This window comes from Gymnodraco acuticeps, unplaced genomic scaffold (genome assembly GCF_902827175.1).
Source record: "Gymnodraco acuticeps unplaced genomic scaffold, fGymAcu1.1, whole genome shotgun sequence".
NCBI classification, from domain to species: Eukaryota; Metazoa; Chordata; class Actinopteri; order Perciformes; family Bathydraconidae; genus Gymnodraco; species Gymnodraco acuticeps.
Window position 1 is genome coordinate 74,441 of NW_022990368.1, and position 15,237 is coordinate 89,677.

Below are 15,237 nucleotides of genomic sequence, written 5' to 3' on the forward strand. Positions count from 1 at the left end.
GTTTGTATGACTGGCAAAGACAAGTTGGGCTAATTTCCTTAATATTTTCTTTACCACCTCTTGCTTTTTTGTGTCCCACAGCTACAAAGTGAGCTTAGAAGAAACACTGCTGTCCACACTGTGTGCTGAGCCATGACTTGGCACGAGTGTGAAAATGGAGAAGAGCTTTAGTCAAAATGCCAGTCTACAGATCACTAAAAGCTTTCCACTCAGGGTTTCCCTGGGCTTTTAGAGGGGCTTAGGTGGTAACAGTGCCAGTGGGGTGGGTGGTGCACAGGATTGGGTGCTTGAAGGGCCTTTTGAAGGAAATGGAGCCTTTTGAAGGAAATGGTTTAATAAGGAAAGGTTAATAATGTAACTTTTCTCAGAAGAAGAAAACAAAAAAATAAGTTTACATATTATATTACATTTTTCAATAGTCGGGTAAAACACCTTTAGTTCTTTCTTTAGGTGATGATGCAGTACATGGTCAATTCAAGAGTGACCACTTTGTCTACAGAATTGCATATGTCACAAAATAACTGTAGCTAAAATGACAAATAATATGGTAAAATGTAATGTGTTGATGTACTTAGTTCCTGTTTTTTGCAGTAATGTTATAGGAGACAACAGCGTGCAGCCAGGCCAGGTGCGAATGGAGCCATGAATGGTGGCAGAGACCTCAGGTGGTGTAGGGGTTAGATTCAATATCCCCGATGGCCCAGGATTAAACCCTGCTGAAATGATCGCTCCCTATTCACAGCTATTATCCTAAAATATAGAGTTTTAGATCATTTCAAAGAAAAGAGAAACGGCAGAAACACATGTTCTTCATATTATTGCAAAATGGAACATGTTTGTATCAAATGAATGTCCTGTTGCATTGGTTGACATGATACGGAAATTGACATATCATCGTTTTTCTTTAGATATTGCATTAAGGAACATTTAACTTCAGCTTTGGTGATATGGGTGACGTTTGGACATTAAACGATAATGATTAGGCATGTAGAATAACATGTAGATAAAGTGATGCACACCATTATACTGAAAATATACCATACACTACTATTCACTGTATAATGGTGATTCCCAAAATCCAATTGTAAAAATTGTGCCAGTTCTATTATAGTTAAGTATCTTAAAAATACGCGCAGTAATGTTACTATGAAAAATCATACCCTCAGTATTAAAGGAAGGCGATAGGTAACGTTTAAAGTAGTCTTTTCCTTTCCTCTGGACTTAGTGGACACAGTCCAAATGAGACTAGTTAACACTAAAGAATTCTCTAACTCCTTTTCCTTTTTTCCTCCCAATCTCAAAGAACTCAGAAGTTGCACTGGCTAAAAGAGACAAAGAGAGGTATAGGGAAGGAGGAGGTAAAAATACAGATGGACGGGCAAAGGGAAAACAGAGGGAAAGTGTTTGTGAAAGCTAACAAAGGGGAGTTGGCTGTGTTTCAAAAGGGCGCGTGGCGGCTAAGGAGGATGAAGCGCTTCAGGATTCATTTACATCAGGCCTGACAACTGCCTCACATCTCCCCAAGAGCCACACAGCTCCGGCTTAGAGATTCCTAAAGAGGGCCCTTCTTCTACTGTAGCTCCCTCTCTTACACCCGCTGCCTGACTTTTCTTCTTCTCCCTCCTGTCTCTTTCTTTTTTTTCACTCTTATTCTCTCCTGCGCTCTCTTCTGCTCTTATGCGCTTGCTAGTCTTCAATCAGCCATCATGAAAGTGTCTGTCTGGGCGTCTTAACTATCCTCTAAGAGGCAGACACTTGTCTGGGCCTGCCTTTATCCCCTAAAGGCGTTTTTTGACTTGGACTTATTTCCCTCCTCACACCTTTTCAACTTCCCTAAAGAGCTGACAACAAGTGAGAGCGACAGGGCAAGATAAACATGAGGGGAAGAGACAGGAAGGGAGATGAGAGGGGGAAGTCGTCAACTGAGAGGGAGGAGAAAATAAAGATGGTTATAAAAAATAAGCAAGAGAATTTGTACAACTGAAAAAATGGAAAGGAATGAAATGACCTCGTATGGAAGAGTAAGGACAAAGCAAGGAGGACCAGAGCAGAAGAGAGACCAGAAAGATGAAGAAGGAGAGGGAGACTCCGGTAAGACAGGGAGAGTCTCGTTTATCAGTGGTCCCACAGTGTGTCTCCCAAACACAGGATTTGCAGATGGGCTGAACGGAGAGAGTAGCACAGGGCACATTCAAGTTTTTTTGGGGGGGGGGAGAGCCCCTCTTATGGTGGTATCTTTCTTTTTCCCTGGGTTTGATGTGAACGGTAGCAGCTCCCACTTTGACGATGTTGTCTGCCGTGCAGTTTTTAATATTCATGCAGCAGATCGGGAATGGAGAGGAAAGGAGTGTAGAGGAGATTTTTGGTCAAACAGAAAGCTAATTTGCGGCTGAGGCAGTTTAGCCTGAGGCTCTTTCTGCTACTGGGGAAATGAGCTGGAAGATTAGCTGTATGTATAATTCACACACACATGGTCACACACACACACCACACACACACACACACACCACACACACACACACACACACACACACACACACACACACACACATATACATGCATGCATGGATATCCAAAAACACACCATTGGTCTGTGCATATACCGCTGCTGGGCCTTTCTGCTGCATCTGCCCCTCAGGCACTTACATGCTTTTAGGTTCCACGGCAGTGCTCAAAAAACAATTATTAAGGTATTCAATGATGCTTTGTGTTAATATCACTTATTAATTGATCATCTTTTTACATTCTCCCTCTGAAACCTAGAATACAGACAACATAAAAGCGCTTTTTCAGAAGAAACATCACGCTCTATTGTATGACTGCAATACCGTTTTCTGTTTTAATGTTTAATCTGTTTCTCGCTTTTCGGAAATTGAAGACAAAATGATTTATTGTTTGTTGTGATTCATTTAGATTTGTTGAGGTAGTGTGGCATTCACAGTTTAAGGACATCTTTTAATTTTCTTTTACATTTGTCCCACTCTGAATTATTTTCAGGTTCATAACAGACATGTGAGTCTATTCCTAGATGGGCTTGAGGAGGATGGGACCCCGTTTGACACACAGTCTCTGAGCGGCAGGCTCTCTGATATCAGCGAGGACGGTGCCATATGGGTGGGACTCAGCTCCAACGGTAAAGCTATCAGATTTTTTCTGCTATCATTTTCTGAGAAATTACATTGTTTTAGAGAAGCATTAGATCCAGATTCACAGGGTGCTTGATTTTCAGATTCCTCACTGTCAACAATTATTTAGTTGTGTATTTAAATCAATTTCATTTAAACATTTGGGTCAATTCCAGGAACTGCCAGCCCAGAAATGATAAAAAAATATGTTGTCAATGTTTAAAAAAGTTTAAACTGCAGCATAAAACTCATATTGCAATGCACAGCGTTTGTTTTTCTGACTTGAAATCAGTCCCATCTACATCCCTCCTTCAATGGGGCCGCTGTCTTTCTCCAAGGGGAGAAAAATTACCTCTTTGTTTATCTTGTCTGTATATCTAAATATGGTGTCAATGACTACTCCACCTTTATTCTCCTCCCAGCCTTTATCCTCCTTCAACTACACATCTGTGATTGATTGGTGGTGCCTGGGAGCCGTCTCAGAGTCAATAGGAGAGAAATTGAGAGAAAAATGATATCCGTTCATCTCCTGAGTGATAAACGAGTGTTTTTCTTCTCGTTTATCAGGCATTGATCCCTAGTTCAAGGCAGGTAGCATCTGATCAGCTGAAGATCACATCAGTGGTCGTGATCAATGCAAGTGATTGGCTCGAGGGAGTGTGTGTGTGTTGAACCTAGGGTCTGTGTCTGGAATTCTGATCAGTGGATTGATTATACGAATGCTGATCAGGTGTATTGATGAACAACTATGTCTGCTTTTGGAGGGGACCCTTTTAACTGAAAACTGAGTATCTGATAAGAACACGACTATACATTTTTGAAGTGGCCAATAACGATAGCATCATCAGTTGTATCAAAGAATTAAAACAAAATATGAGTCAACTCATTCGAAATCTCAAGATTAGATGTATGATGTTGAGATTGCTCCAATCATGCTTCAGTTTGGATGGTAAAAATGTATCATAATAAAGCCCCTTAAAGTTATCATCTTTTAGATGTTCATGAAATTGCACAAAAAAATATACATATTGATACAAACATTGTTGATACTATTTATCTTCAATGTGTCCATCCATCCATCCATCTTCTCCCGCTTATCCGTGGTCAGGTCGCAGGGGTAGCAGTTCCAGCAGAGAGCCCCAAACTTTCTTTTCCCTGGCGACATCAACCAACTCTGACTGGGGGATCCCTAGGCGCTCCCAGGCCAGCGAAGAGATATAATCCCTCCATCTGGTCCTAGGTCTAACCCTTGGTCTCTTCCCAGCTGGACGTGCCTGGAACACCTCTCTAGGGAGGCGACCAGGTGGCATCCTAACGAGGTGCCCTAACCACCTCAACTGGCTCCTTTCGACGCGAAGGAGGAGCGGCTCAACTCCGAGTCCCTCCCGGATGACCGAACTTCTCATCTTATCCCTAAGGGAGACACCAGCCACCCTGCGGAGAAAACCCATCTCGGCCGCTTGTATGCGCGATCTCGTTCTTTCGGTCATGACCCATCCTTCATGACCATAGGTGAGGGTAGGAACGAAAATGGCCCGGTAGACAGAGAGCTTTGCCTTCTGGCTCAGCTCTCTTTTCATCACAACAGTGCGGTAAAGCGACTGCAGTACCGCTCCCGCTGCTCCGATTCTCCGGCCCATCTCACGCTCCATTGTTCCCTCACTCGAGAACAAGACCCCGAGATACTTGAACTCCTTCACTTGGGGTAAGGACTCATTCCCTACTTGGAGTGGACAGTCCATCGGTTTCCTGCTGAGAACCATGGCCTCAGATTTGGAGGTGCTGATCCTCATCCCAGCCGCTTCACACTCGGTTGCGAACCGATCCAGTGAGTGCTGAAGGTCGCAGACCGATGAAGCCATCAGAACCACATCATCTGCAAAAAGCAGTGGTGCAATCCTTAGTCCACCGAACTGCAGACCCCCTCCCCCATGACTACGCCTCGAAATCCGATCCATGTATATTACAAACAGGATTGGTGACAAAGCGCAGCCCTGGTGGAGGCCAACCCTCACCGGAAATGGGTCACACAGCTCTCTCTTTGAGAGTACAGAGATTGGATGGTCCTGAGTAGAGACCCCCTCACCCCATACTCCCACAGCACCTCCCACAGTAACTCCCTGGGAACTCGGTCATACGCCTTCTCCAAGTCTACAAAACACATGTAGACCGGATAAGCGTACTCCCAGGCCCCCTCCAGGATCCTTGCGAGAGTAAAAAGCTGATCCGTCGTTCCACGACCAGGACAGAATCCGCATTGTTCCTCCTCAATCTGAGGTTCGACAATCGGCCTGACCCTCCTTTCGAGTACCTTAGAGTAAACTTTCCCGGGGAGGCTGAGTAGTGTGATGCCTCTGTAATTGGCACACACCCTCTGATCCCCCTTTTTAAAAAGGGGAACCACCACCCCGGTCTGCCACTCCTTCGGTACTGTTTCCGACTTCCACGCAATGTTGATGAGACGTGTCAACCATGACAGTCCCTCAACACCCAGAGCTTTCAGCATTTCTGGGCGGATCTCATCCACCCCCGGGGCTTTGCCACTGTGGAGTTGTTTGACGACCTCAGTGACCTCCCCCCGGGAGATTGGTGTTGATCCCCCGTCATACTCCAGCTCTGCCTCTAACATAGAGGGCGGAGTTGTCGGGTTCAGGAGTTCCTCAAAGTGTTCCTTCCAACGCCCTAACACTCCATCAGTTGAGGTCAACAACGTCCCATCCTTACTGTACACAGCTTGGATGGTTCCCTGCTTTCCCCTCCTGAGGTGTCGGACAGTTTTCCAGAACAACTTTGGTGCCACCCGAAAGTCCTTCTCCATGTCTTCTCCGAACTTCTCCCACACCCACTGATTTGCCTCGGCCACGGATGAGGCTGCTGCCCTTCGGGCCTGTCGGTACCTTGCAACTGCCTCAGGAGTCCCCTGGGATAACAAATCCCTGAAGGCCTCCTTCTTCAGTCGGACGGCTTCCCTGACCACCGGTGTCCACCAGGAGGTTCGAGGGTTACCGCCCCTTGAGGCACCTAGGACCTTGAGACCACAGCTCCCCGCCGCGGCTTCGGCAATAGAGGCTTTGAACACCGACCACTCTGGTTCAATGTCCCCAACCTCCACAGGAATGCCCGAAAAGCTCCGCCGGAGGTGTGAGTTGAAGGCCTCCTGAACTTGGGCCTCCTCCAGACGTTCCCAGTTCACCCGAACTATACGTTTGGGCTTACCAGGTCTATCCAGAGGCTTCCCCCGCCACTCGACCCAACTCACCACCAGATGGTGATCAGTTGACAACTCCGCCCCCTCTCTTTACCCGAGTGTCCAAAACATACGGCCTCAGGTCCGATGATACGATAACGAAATCGATCATGGACCTTCTGCCTAGGGTGCTCTGGTACCACGTACACTTATGAGCATCCTTATGTTCGAACATGGTGTTTGTTATGGCCAATCCATGACTAGCACAGAAGTCCAGTAACAAACCACCACTCCGGTTCAGATCAGGGGGGCCGTTCCGCCCAATCACGCCCCTCCAAGTGTCTCCATCATTGCCCACATGTGCGTTGAAGTCTCCCAGCAAGATTAAACAGTCCCCTTCAGGAGCCCCATACAGGACTCTTTCCAGGGTCTCCAAGAAGGCCGTATACTCTGAACTGCTGTTGGGTGCATAAGCACACACAACAGTCAGAGTTTTCCCCCCCATAACCCGCAGGCGTAGGGAGGTGACCCTCTCGTCCACTGGGGTAAACTCCAACAACGAAGCACCCAACCGGGGACTTGTGAGTATCCCCACACCCGCCCGGCGCCTCACACCTTGAGTAACTCCGGAGAAGAATAGAGTCCAACCCCTATCCAGAAGTAAGGTTCCAGAGCCGACGCTGTGCGTAGAGGTGAGCCCAACCAGATCCAACTGGTAACGCTCCACCTCCCGCACAAGCTCCGGCTCCTTCCCCCCTAGAGAGGTGACGTTCCACGTCCCCAAAGCCAGCTTCTGTCGCCCGGGTCTGGTCCGTCGAGACCCTCCGCTTTCACTGCCACCCTTCTGGCAGCGCACCCGACCCCATCGCTGTTTCCCGTAGGTGGTGGGCCCGCGGGACGGAGAAGCGGAGGTGTTGCCCACGTTGCCTTTTCGGGCTGGGCCCGGCCGGGCTCCGTGGCAAGCCCGGCCACCAGACGCTCGCCGACGAGTCCTCCTTCTGGGCCTGGCTCCAGAAGGGGACCCCGTGCTTCCTCCGGTCAATACAGATACACGCAATAAATACACTGGAAACAATGCAGCATGTAATCAAGCAGTACTGTGTGTTATTTAATCTCATTTAAAATACGAGACAATGGGAGTTCAGTGTTTCCCCTACCATTGTCTTGGAGGGGCGCTGAGCCCCGCCAACGGAGCCCAACTCCCCCCCTGAAATCCAAGGTGTTTAAAAAAAGAAAAGAAATTATAATGTTTAATTGACTGCCATGTATTTTTTTCTTTTAATGTTTATTTTATTAGATTTTAAATGCCATTTTATTAATCTCTTTCATTTTTGTAAAGCACTTTGAATTGCCTTGTGTTGAAAAGTGCTATATAAATAAACTTGCCTTGCCTTGCCTTGCCTTGCCTATAATTCTTTTTTTTTAATATATATATATATATATATACTTACTGTATATACTTGTCACTTTTCACATTGAACATGTGCTCTTTTATTTTATTTTAAACGCTTTCATTCTAAGTTGTGATTTTAGTGTTTTTGACCCTAAGAAACACTGATGCATTAATCAATAACAATAATCCACAGCTCCTCTCTCTGCTCTGGAGGATTAAAACAAAAAATATATCCCCCCCCCCCCAAGCAGTAAACCTAGGGGAAACACTGGAGTTTGTATTGTTACACTGTACAATTATTCACCATTGTTGCCATTGCATTGTAAAGCGCCTTGGAAGAAAGAGCATATTAACGCAGTTCATTTAGCATTAACCATCTCTGACTTGTCTAACCATTTGCTTTTGCTTTTGCTGTTACAGAGAGTAACAGTAGCATTCAAGGACGGAGAGAAAAAAACCGAGATAAATCTCCAACTCAAATCCTAGTTGCCTGTATTAACTGCCATCAGTTCTAACAACAGAAACAGAGAAGAGGAAACTGAAAAACAGAGGGATGACAGGAACTGAAACACAGAGAGAGAAGACAGATACCTCCACAGAGAGGAGAGAATTAAAGCTTATACCTTGCATCATCCCAGTAACAATAGGGAGAGTGCTTTTCACAGGAAGACATAATCCCATTTCCACACGTCAAAGAAATCCTGAGCCAAAGCCTAAGGCTGCACAACCACACACTGTTCGAACACACTTACATCCCATAACACTTTCTCTCTGTTTTACACTCACATACACCCCTCCAACACTCACACATGCTCACATTGTAGTTAAGCCAAACATGGCAAAGCCTCTCTCAAATGCAAATACACACACAAATGCACAAACACTCATACACTCTCTAAAGTAAGGATGTTTCCTTTTTTGGGGGGAATACACACAGTAAAGCCTCTAACACACACACACACACACACACACACACACACAACACACACACACACACACACACACACACACACACACACACACACACACACACACACACACACACACACACACACACACACACACAGAGACAAAGCTAGACATGGCAGGGGTTCTGTCGATGCTCAGAGACGTTATCCGTCTTCTAAGAGTTGTTGTCAAACTAGACAGAAGTTTGTTGGACGCTTTAGGACCCCGGCTCTCGTTGAACCAGCATCACCGTCTGTGAGGGTCTCTTGTGTCCTGTCCAACATTGTCATGAATGTGTGTTTGTGTATGGAGATGGGGGCTTGCCTTTGTTCTGTTATGTGTTTGATGGTGTTTCCTGTGTTCTGTCCAATATCCACATGTGTGTCTGGACATTGAACTTATATGTGTGAGATATTCCAGTGTATACTTTGCTTCAGACTTTGGTATCTTGGCATATTTTATATATATGGCATTTCTTGCCTAACATTTACCTCTTTGCAGATCCTTTCTTTTCAACGTTTCAACGAGAGCTTTCACAGTTTTCTTCTCCTGTTATAATGTAACATGTTGTAACCCATTAGACTTAAACAATTATTAGTAGACACCTGTAACAGTTTAGATTTGTCAAGAAAAATGCCCTAAAGTAGTTTGTTCTTCTGAATATCTTGTTGTTAGAACAGTTTTTTGGACAACATATTTTTTTTGCAAAAGGGAGTTTTGGGTTGGAAATGTGCAGCCTAATATCTTAAGACCTTCTTGTAGATTTAGGAATATAGGTTATATTATGTCCAGAATATGCATTTATCCTTAAAGACCCTTCTGCTTTGTGTCATGAACTTGTCCATTATTAGCAGCCGGGGAAGCCTCACTTAGCTGCTATTAAGAAACTGATAAGATAATCTACTAAACACTGTGAAATCCTCTCACTCACTGCATTCAGTACAAACCCATTAACACCTTCTTTATGTTCCTTTCTCCTCTCTTTTCATCTCTCCAGGGTCTAATCAGTTCATTGGCTGGATGCAGGACTTTAGATTGTATCCTGCCACTCTGACCAACAGGTGAGTTGGATAAAGTAAGGCACAGAGACAGGTAATGAGCAGCTCTGGGGGATACAAAGAGGCAGGGATCAAAGAAGGACCAAATCAAATGAATATTGTGAAAGAAAAGGTTATAAAGGAAGGAAAATAATCGTGATTGTCATAGAAATAAGGAGGTGAAGTGGTAGCTATAGATGGATTGAATAAAGGAAAGGAATCAAAATGAGAAGATATAGACAGAGATACTTTAAAGATTAAAGAAACAAGAGAAGAGAAGCCATATGGAGCAATAAAGGGAAAGATGGTCCGAGCAAAGAAGGGGAAGGCTAATCGTTGCATCTTAAGATCCATACTGCTTCCAGAGGATTTTCCTGAGAATTCAATACGAGGCAATTAGTGTTTTGCTTACCAGTGATGTACTGCACACAGTGAGGACTTGGATCTTACAAGTTCCTCTCATCAAGATTGGGACCAGACAAATGAAAGATTGAGTTTTCAAATGATGCCTTTGATTTTCCACTTTACTCTAAATGTCCAGTAAAAGACCAGTCAACATTTAAGTTATTACAAACCTTGTTTGGTCACTGTCATTTCTGTTCATCATAATCATCACTGCACATGTCAGATTGTATTAAGTGTAAATACCCTGCATTTCGGAAATCATATTTTTTTTTCCTTTGGTGTTTCAGATTTAAAAGATAGCCAGCAAAAATAATAAAAACTGTTCAATCATTAAGCAATGTCAGCAATTTGGCCCCTCCCTCATCTCAGATTATAATGAATAGGATAATATCTCTCCTCAGTGTTTAGCATTAGAGTTACTTAGTCGGATGTTTCTTGTTTTTACAGGGAAATAGTTGAGGTTTACTCCGGTTTCCTGCCCGAGCTCCATGCCCAGGCAGAGTGTCGCTGTCCACCCAGTCACCCCAGAGTGCACCCTTTAGTTGAGAGGTAAAGTATCAACACTTATTGTGTTAATATAACATGACTGCATATTTAAACATTTCAGTAATGTACAAATGTTTTTTTCATGTTTCTGAAGTTTCACTCTTGAGGGTTCAGAAATTGCACCAAAAAAAAAAAGTACCCTATAAAAAAACATTGTCACTGTTAACAGATACTGCATTCCCAATGGTGTTGAGGACACCACCAATGACAGAGTCCTAAGACTCAACCTAAATGCCCATCCACTCAGTTACATCAATGATCAGGACATGGGCACCACATGGCTCTCTAAGATCATGACTACACAGGAACTGGATGAAGGACTCACTATTACCGTGGATTTGGTGAATGGACAATACCAGGTAACGCATCTAAAAAATACACTCACACAACTAAGCAAATGCATATATTATCTCACAACAATGACAGACAGATAGGTTGGTGTCAAGTGCAAGTAACACATATAATATATTAACTTTAAGTTCAGTCTGAAAGTGTGTTAATTGAATTTGTCATTAAATCAATTAATCATTCAATGATGCTGTGTGGATGTCGGTATTGTTATCAGAAAATGTACATCAGCCAGTAAAATTAACAATAAGGATACCAGCCTGTATCTGTCAGGCCTTGGGTTCTATCCTTACAATAGACAACATATTCTGTTGACATATGTTTGAATCACACTTACAGAGTTTAAACACACCATTATTATAATTTGACAGCATTGGCCCCCACACAGACAGCTAGCAAATCCCTAGTTGTTCCCTAGCGGTCGTTCATGCCGGTTTGCATTTTTTACCTCGTACATTATAACTAACAAATAAAGGAGTCTTGTAATTCATATACCATGTAAAACAGAATTTATTTCTAAAGTGCTCACTGCAATATTAACTATCAATATTCAAATGGAGAAGCATGCATAGTGCTGTATTTATCTTGTCTTTATTAAAGCATTATTACAACACATACAATTAAGAGGGCTTGAAGTGGGCGTCAAAGTGTGCAATGAGGTTAGAGTATCCCAATGATTGTTAATCCAATCCTTTTTATTCCAACGCTGAGCATGAGATCCACATGGGATCGTGGTCCCAGTGGTCAGGCAATGTGGGATAACAAGTGTGTTGGCCCCCTCAGATTTAGGGTTATTTGGATCATTGTGTCTTTTCAATACTGTATCAGCCCCCTGACTTCAATGCTAGCAACTGTGGGTTGGACAGTCAACTAAATTCCATCGTTGTGGAGTGTACAGTTGAAATGCTACTACACAAACACTGTAGTATCTTTCTGCTTGCACCTGTGGTGGACAGTAGTTTCATCCTCGCTCTAAGCACTGCAGTGAGAGACAGACGGGGGGGCAGAGGGAGGGAGGGAGGGAGGGAGAGAGAGATATTGCTGGATTTGGACGTTGACGACACTGGGGCTGTCAAAAGGCTCGTCCCTCTTTTCTCTGAAGTGTGTATGTGAGTGTGGGCAGGATTTTGGGAGCTGTCCTGACGCGGTAGCTCAACTCAAGTCCCCAGATAAAAGACACTTTCTGAAGTTCCGCTTGTGTGTGTGTGTGTTTGGGATTGCGCAGTGCTGGTGGCTTAATGCGCTCCCTGCTGTGTAACCCAGTGTCCCAGCCCACACTGTAGAGGGGCAGATAACACTTAACACACATACACACACCTACACACACACACAGTTCATGTGCTATAGGAAACTACTACCACTCACATTTTACCATTTGAACAAGACTAAAACTGCACAAGATCTTCATAAAATGTGATTTGATGCGATGAACAGTAATTGATCAATTTGTTTTCTTGTTTTTCAATACCATTACGAATGAATTCCACTAAACAAAATAATTTGATGCAAAACAAATGCCCCTTTTACTATGACCTCAAAAGTTACCATAGAGGTGAATACATATGTCTGAAAGTGTGAGTATAGTATAGAATAATTAATTGCATTTCTGTTGTTCTGGATTGCAGTACATTGCACATCTGGTTCTATTCATGCTAACTTGTATTCCCCTTTCCTCCAGATATTCTATGTTATAGTTCAGTTTGGCGGGCTCCTGCCTGAGTCCATTCTGATCCAAAGACGGAGGCTTGACATTGCAGAACTTGAGAGTGGCATTGCCACAGAACAGCCCTGGTTGGACTGGCAATATATGGCCAACAACTGCAGTGTGTTTGAAATGCAGAACAATGGGCCTTTGCTGAGGCCAGACTCAGTCAACTGTCTGCAGCTGTCCAGGTAGGTACCATATACACAGCTGAGTGGGTGTGAAAAATAGTCACTATTATTGACCTGGCGGTAAAAAGAGAAAAAAAGATCATACACTGTAAATATTTTTGAAGTTTACACAATCTTAAAACAAGGACCTAACATGTTTTTCTCATCTTTTGATATGTTTTATCACTGAATCGAGTCCAAAAAATAGGCTACATTTTACACTCTCAAAGAAAGGGAACAATCCTTTAGCTGCCTGAAGCGTTTACATTTTTGACTGGACAACAACTTGATAAAGCAAATTATAATTAAAAACTAAAACATATTATTAATTCTGTGGCAAACACATATTTAGTGATTAACAGGATGCTAAGCACTGTTTTTAATGAATTTTAATAAGCATCATCATCCGGTTTGAAACTGCTTTTAATCATCTTCATGAGAAAACTTAAAATAAACACCTCAAACAGTCTGTCATACTGTTTGTGGCATTCACCCCAGAGGAGAATATGCTGCTGGGTGGTCATGGCCTCTTTATGGTAGAGGAGATTACACAAAAATGACTGGCAACGCTCAATAAAAAAAGTACAAACACACACACAGAACACAAGTCAAAAGAAATCAAAGGAGATCAAACACATACCCATAACACATATATACAGTTTACACGCACACACACAAACACACACACACACCCTGGCACGCTCTCAGTGACTAGGTTTCTAAAGCTAACCACCTACAGTGCTGCTTTGGCACATGGCCGGTAACAGGCTCTTCATTGGCACTAGATGGAGAACTGGCCTTGGAACATAGTCTTAACATACATACACACACACACATGCACACAATCTCACACACTGAATCTTGGCAGAGCTGCTTATATCAAGGCCTTGGTTGGCATTAGATAGAACAGGTATGAATAGATCACAGATTATGTAGTCATTGCTTATTTTTCACTTGATTGACAAATTATATCACATACAACCTTTCCTGGCACTGTTATACGTATTAGTTAATTTGGCATGAGAGCAATTGAACCTCACATGGGCAACATAATAACACCCTCTGTGACATTAGTGGTTGATAAAAAGAGCACTGTCTTTGATCTTGAAATATTTATGTTTTTTATCTAGCACGATTTATTTAATCCCACAAGAGACATTGCCTCCTCTGAGGCCGCTGGAGTGTCTGGCAAGATAAATTCAAGCACGCCTCAGTCTTTCAGGTGTTTTCACACCAGTCAATTACAGTACTGCTCCAGGAGTGCTGTAAGTGATCCTTTTGCATCTTGTCTACATGTACAGATAAACAAGTAAACAGGTATTTTTGTCAGATAAAAAGCATTACCCAGAGCAATAGAAAGAAAGAGCTGGAACCTGCTGCACCTACTGTAGATTCACGTGTGTGGGGTGCTGTGTGGGGTGCTCCTGCACCCCACACACACAGAGTTAAATCAGCGATTACAGCCGTAGAACTGGCGCCAATTCACATTTGATTTACAATATTTTGGTTTGTGCTCTGGGTTCTGGCTGAAATGTAGTTATTCTGCAAGTATATCCATAAATAAGTGTATTTTTTACAGTACATCTTTTTTGTTTATGATTTGACAAGGTTATTGACCCAACACTGTGTTCGGAATCAACCACCAAAACATCTATGAAATATCAGTAGTGGCAGCCATTTGTTAGGGGTTCATTTTTTTAAATGGCGGTGCTCTCCCAGGATTATCGGAGGAGGTAAGGGCTTCAATAAGCGGCCTGTATAATTGTTTGTTGTCTATGATTTCAGCTGCATTTTAGGTTTATTTTAAGCGAGCGAAATTAAGACAAAAGGAAAAAGAAGCCTGTAGATGTCAAGTTGATTTTGTCTTTGCAATGACACACTCATATAGTGTGTTTAGCTGTGTTGTTTTTCTATTGGACACTATTTCCTGAATGATGTTGGACTTCAAGGCTGATACCATTATATTTATATTTGATAGTTTAAACAATCTGGTATATCAGTTCAGATGTATTAGTTTTACTCAAATATATATTGTAAATTACTCTTTCTAACGAACCCTTGGATTAGTTTGTTTTCAAAGTGGTGATCTAGACACATACCTCTAAAATAACTGGCACAATGTGTGTTTATGTTTCTGTGTTTCAGCGATTTACCCTTCTCAGGAGGTAACATCATATTCAGCCTGCTGACCCCGGAGCCAAACCTGCGTCCGGGATATAACGATTTCTACAACACCCCTGCTCTGCAGAAGATGGCACATGCCACCCAGGTCAGGATACACCTGAGTGGACAATCCAACAGCAGGGCAGCGGGGGTGAACCAGAGACACAGATACTATGCCATCAATGAGATCACCATCAGTGGCAGGTGAGGACA

At 43.3% G+C, this 15,237-nt stretch overlaps 1 protein-coding gene across 1 annotated transcript in view; it reads left to right on the forward strand.

Moving 5' to 3' along the window:
• ush2a (Usher syndrome 2A (autosomal recessive, mild)) overlaps nucleotides 1-15,237 on the forward strand; it is a gene marked incomplete in the record, with an annotated part of 193,514 nt that overhangs the window by 18,391 nt on the left and 159,886 nt on the right. The window contains 6 exon segments of the mRNA XM_034224262.1: nucleotides 2,998-3,133; nucleotides 9,651-9,714; nucleotides 10,543-10,644; nucleotides 10,811-11,000; nucleotides 12,668-12,882; nucleotides 15,007-15,228. Coding sequence (XP_034080153.1) covers nucleotides 2,998-3,133; nucleotides 9,651-9,714; nucleotides 10,543-10,644; nucleotides 10,811-11,000; nucleotides 12,668-12,882; nucleotides 15,007-15,228 — 929 coding nt within the window.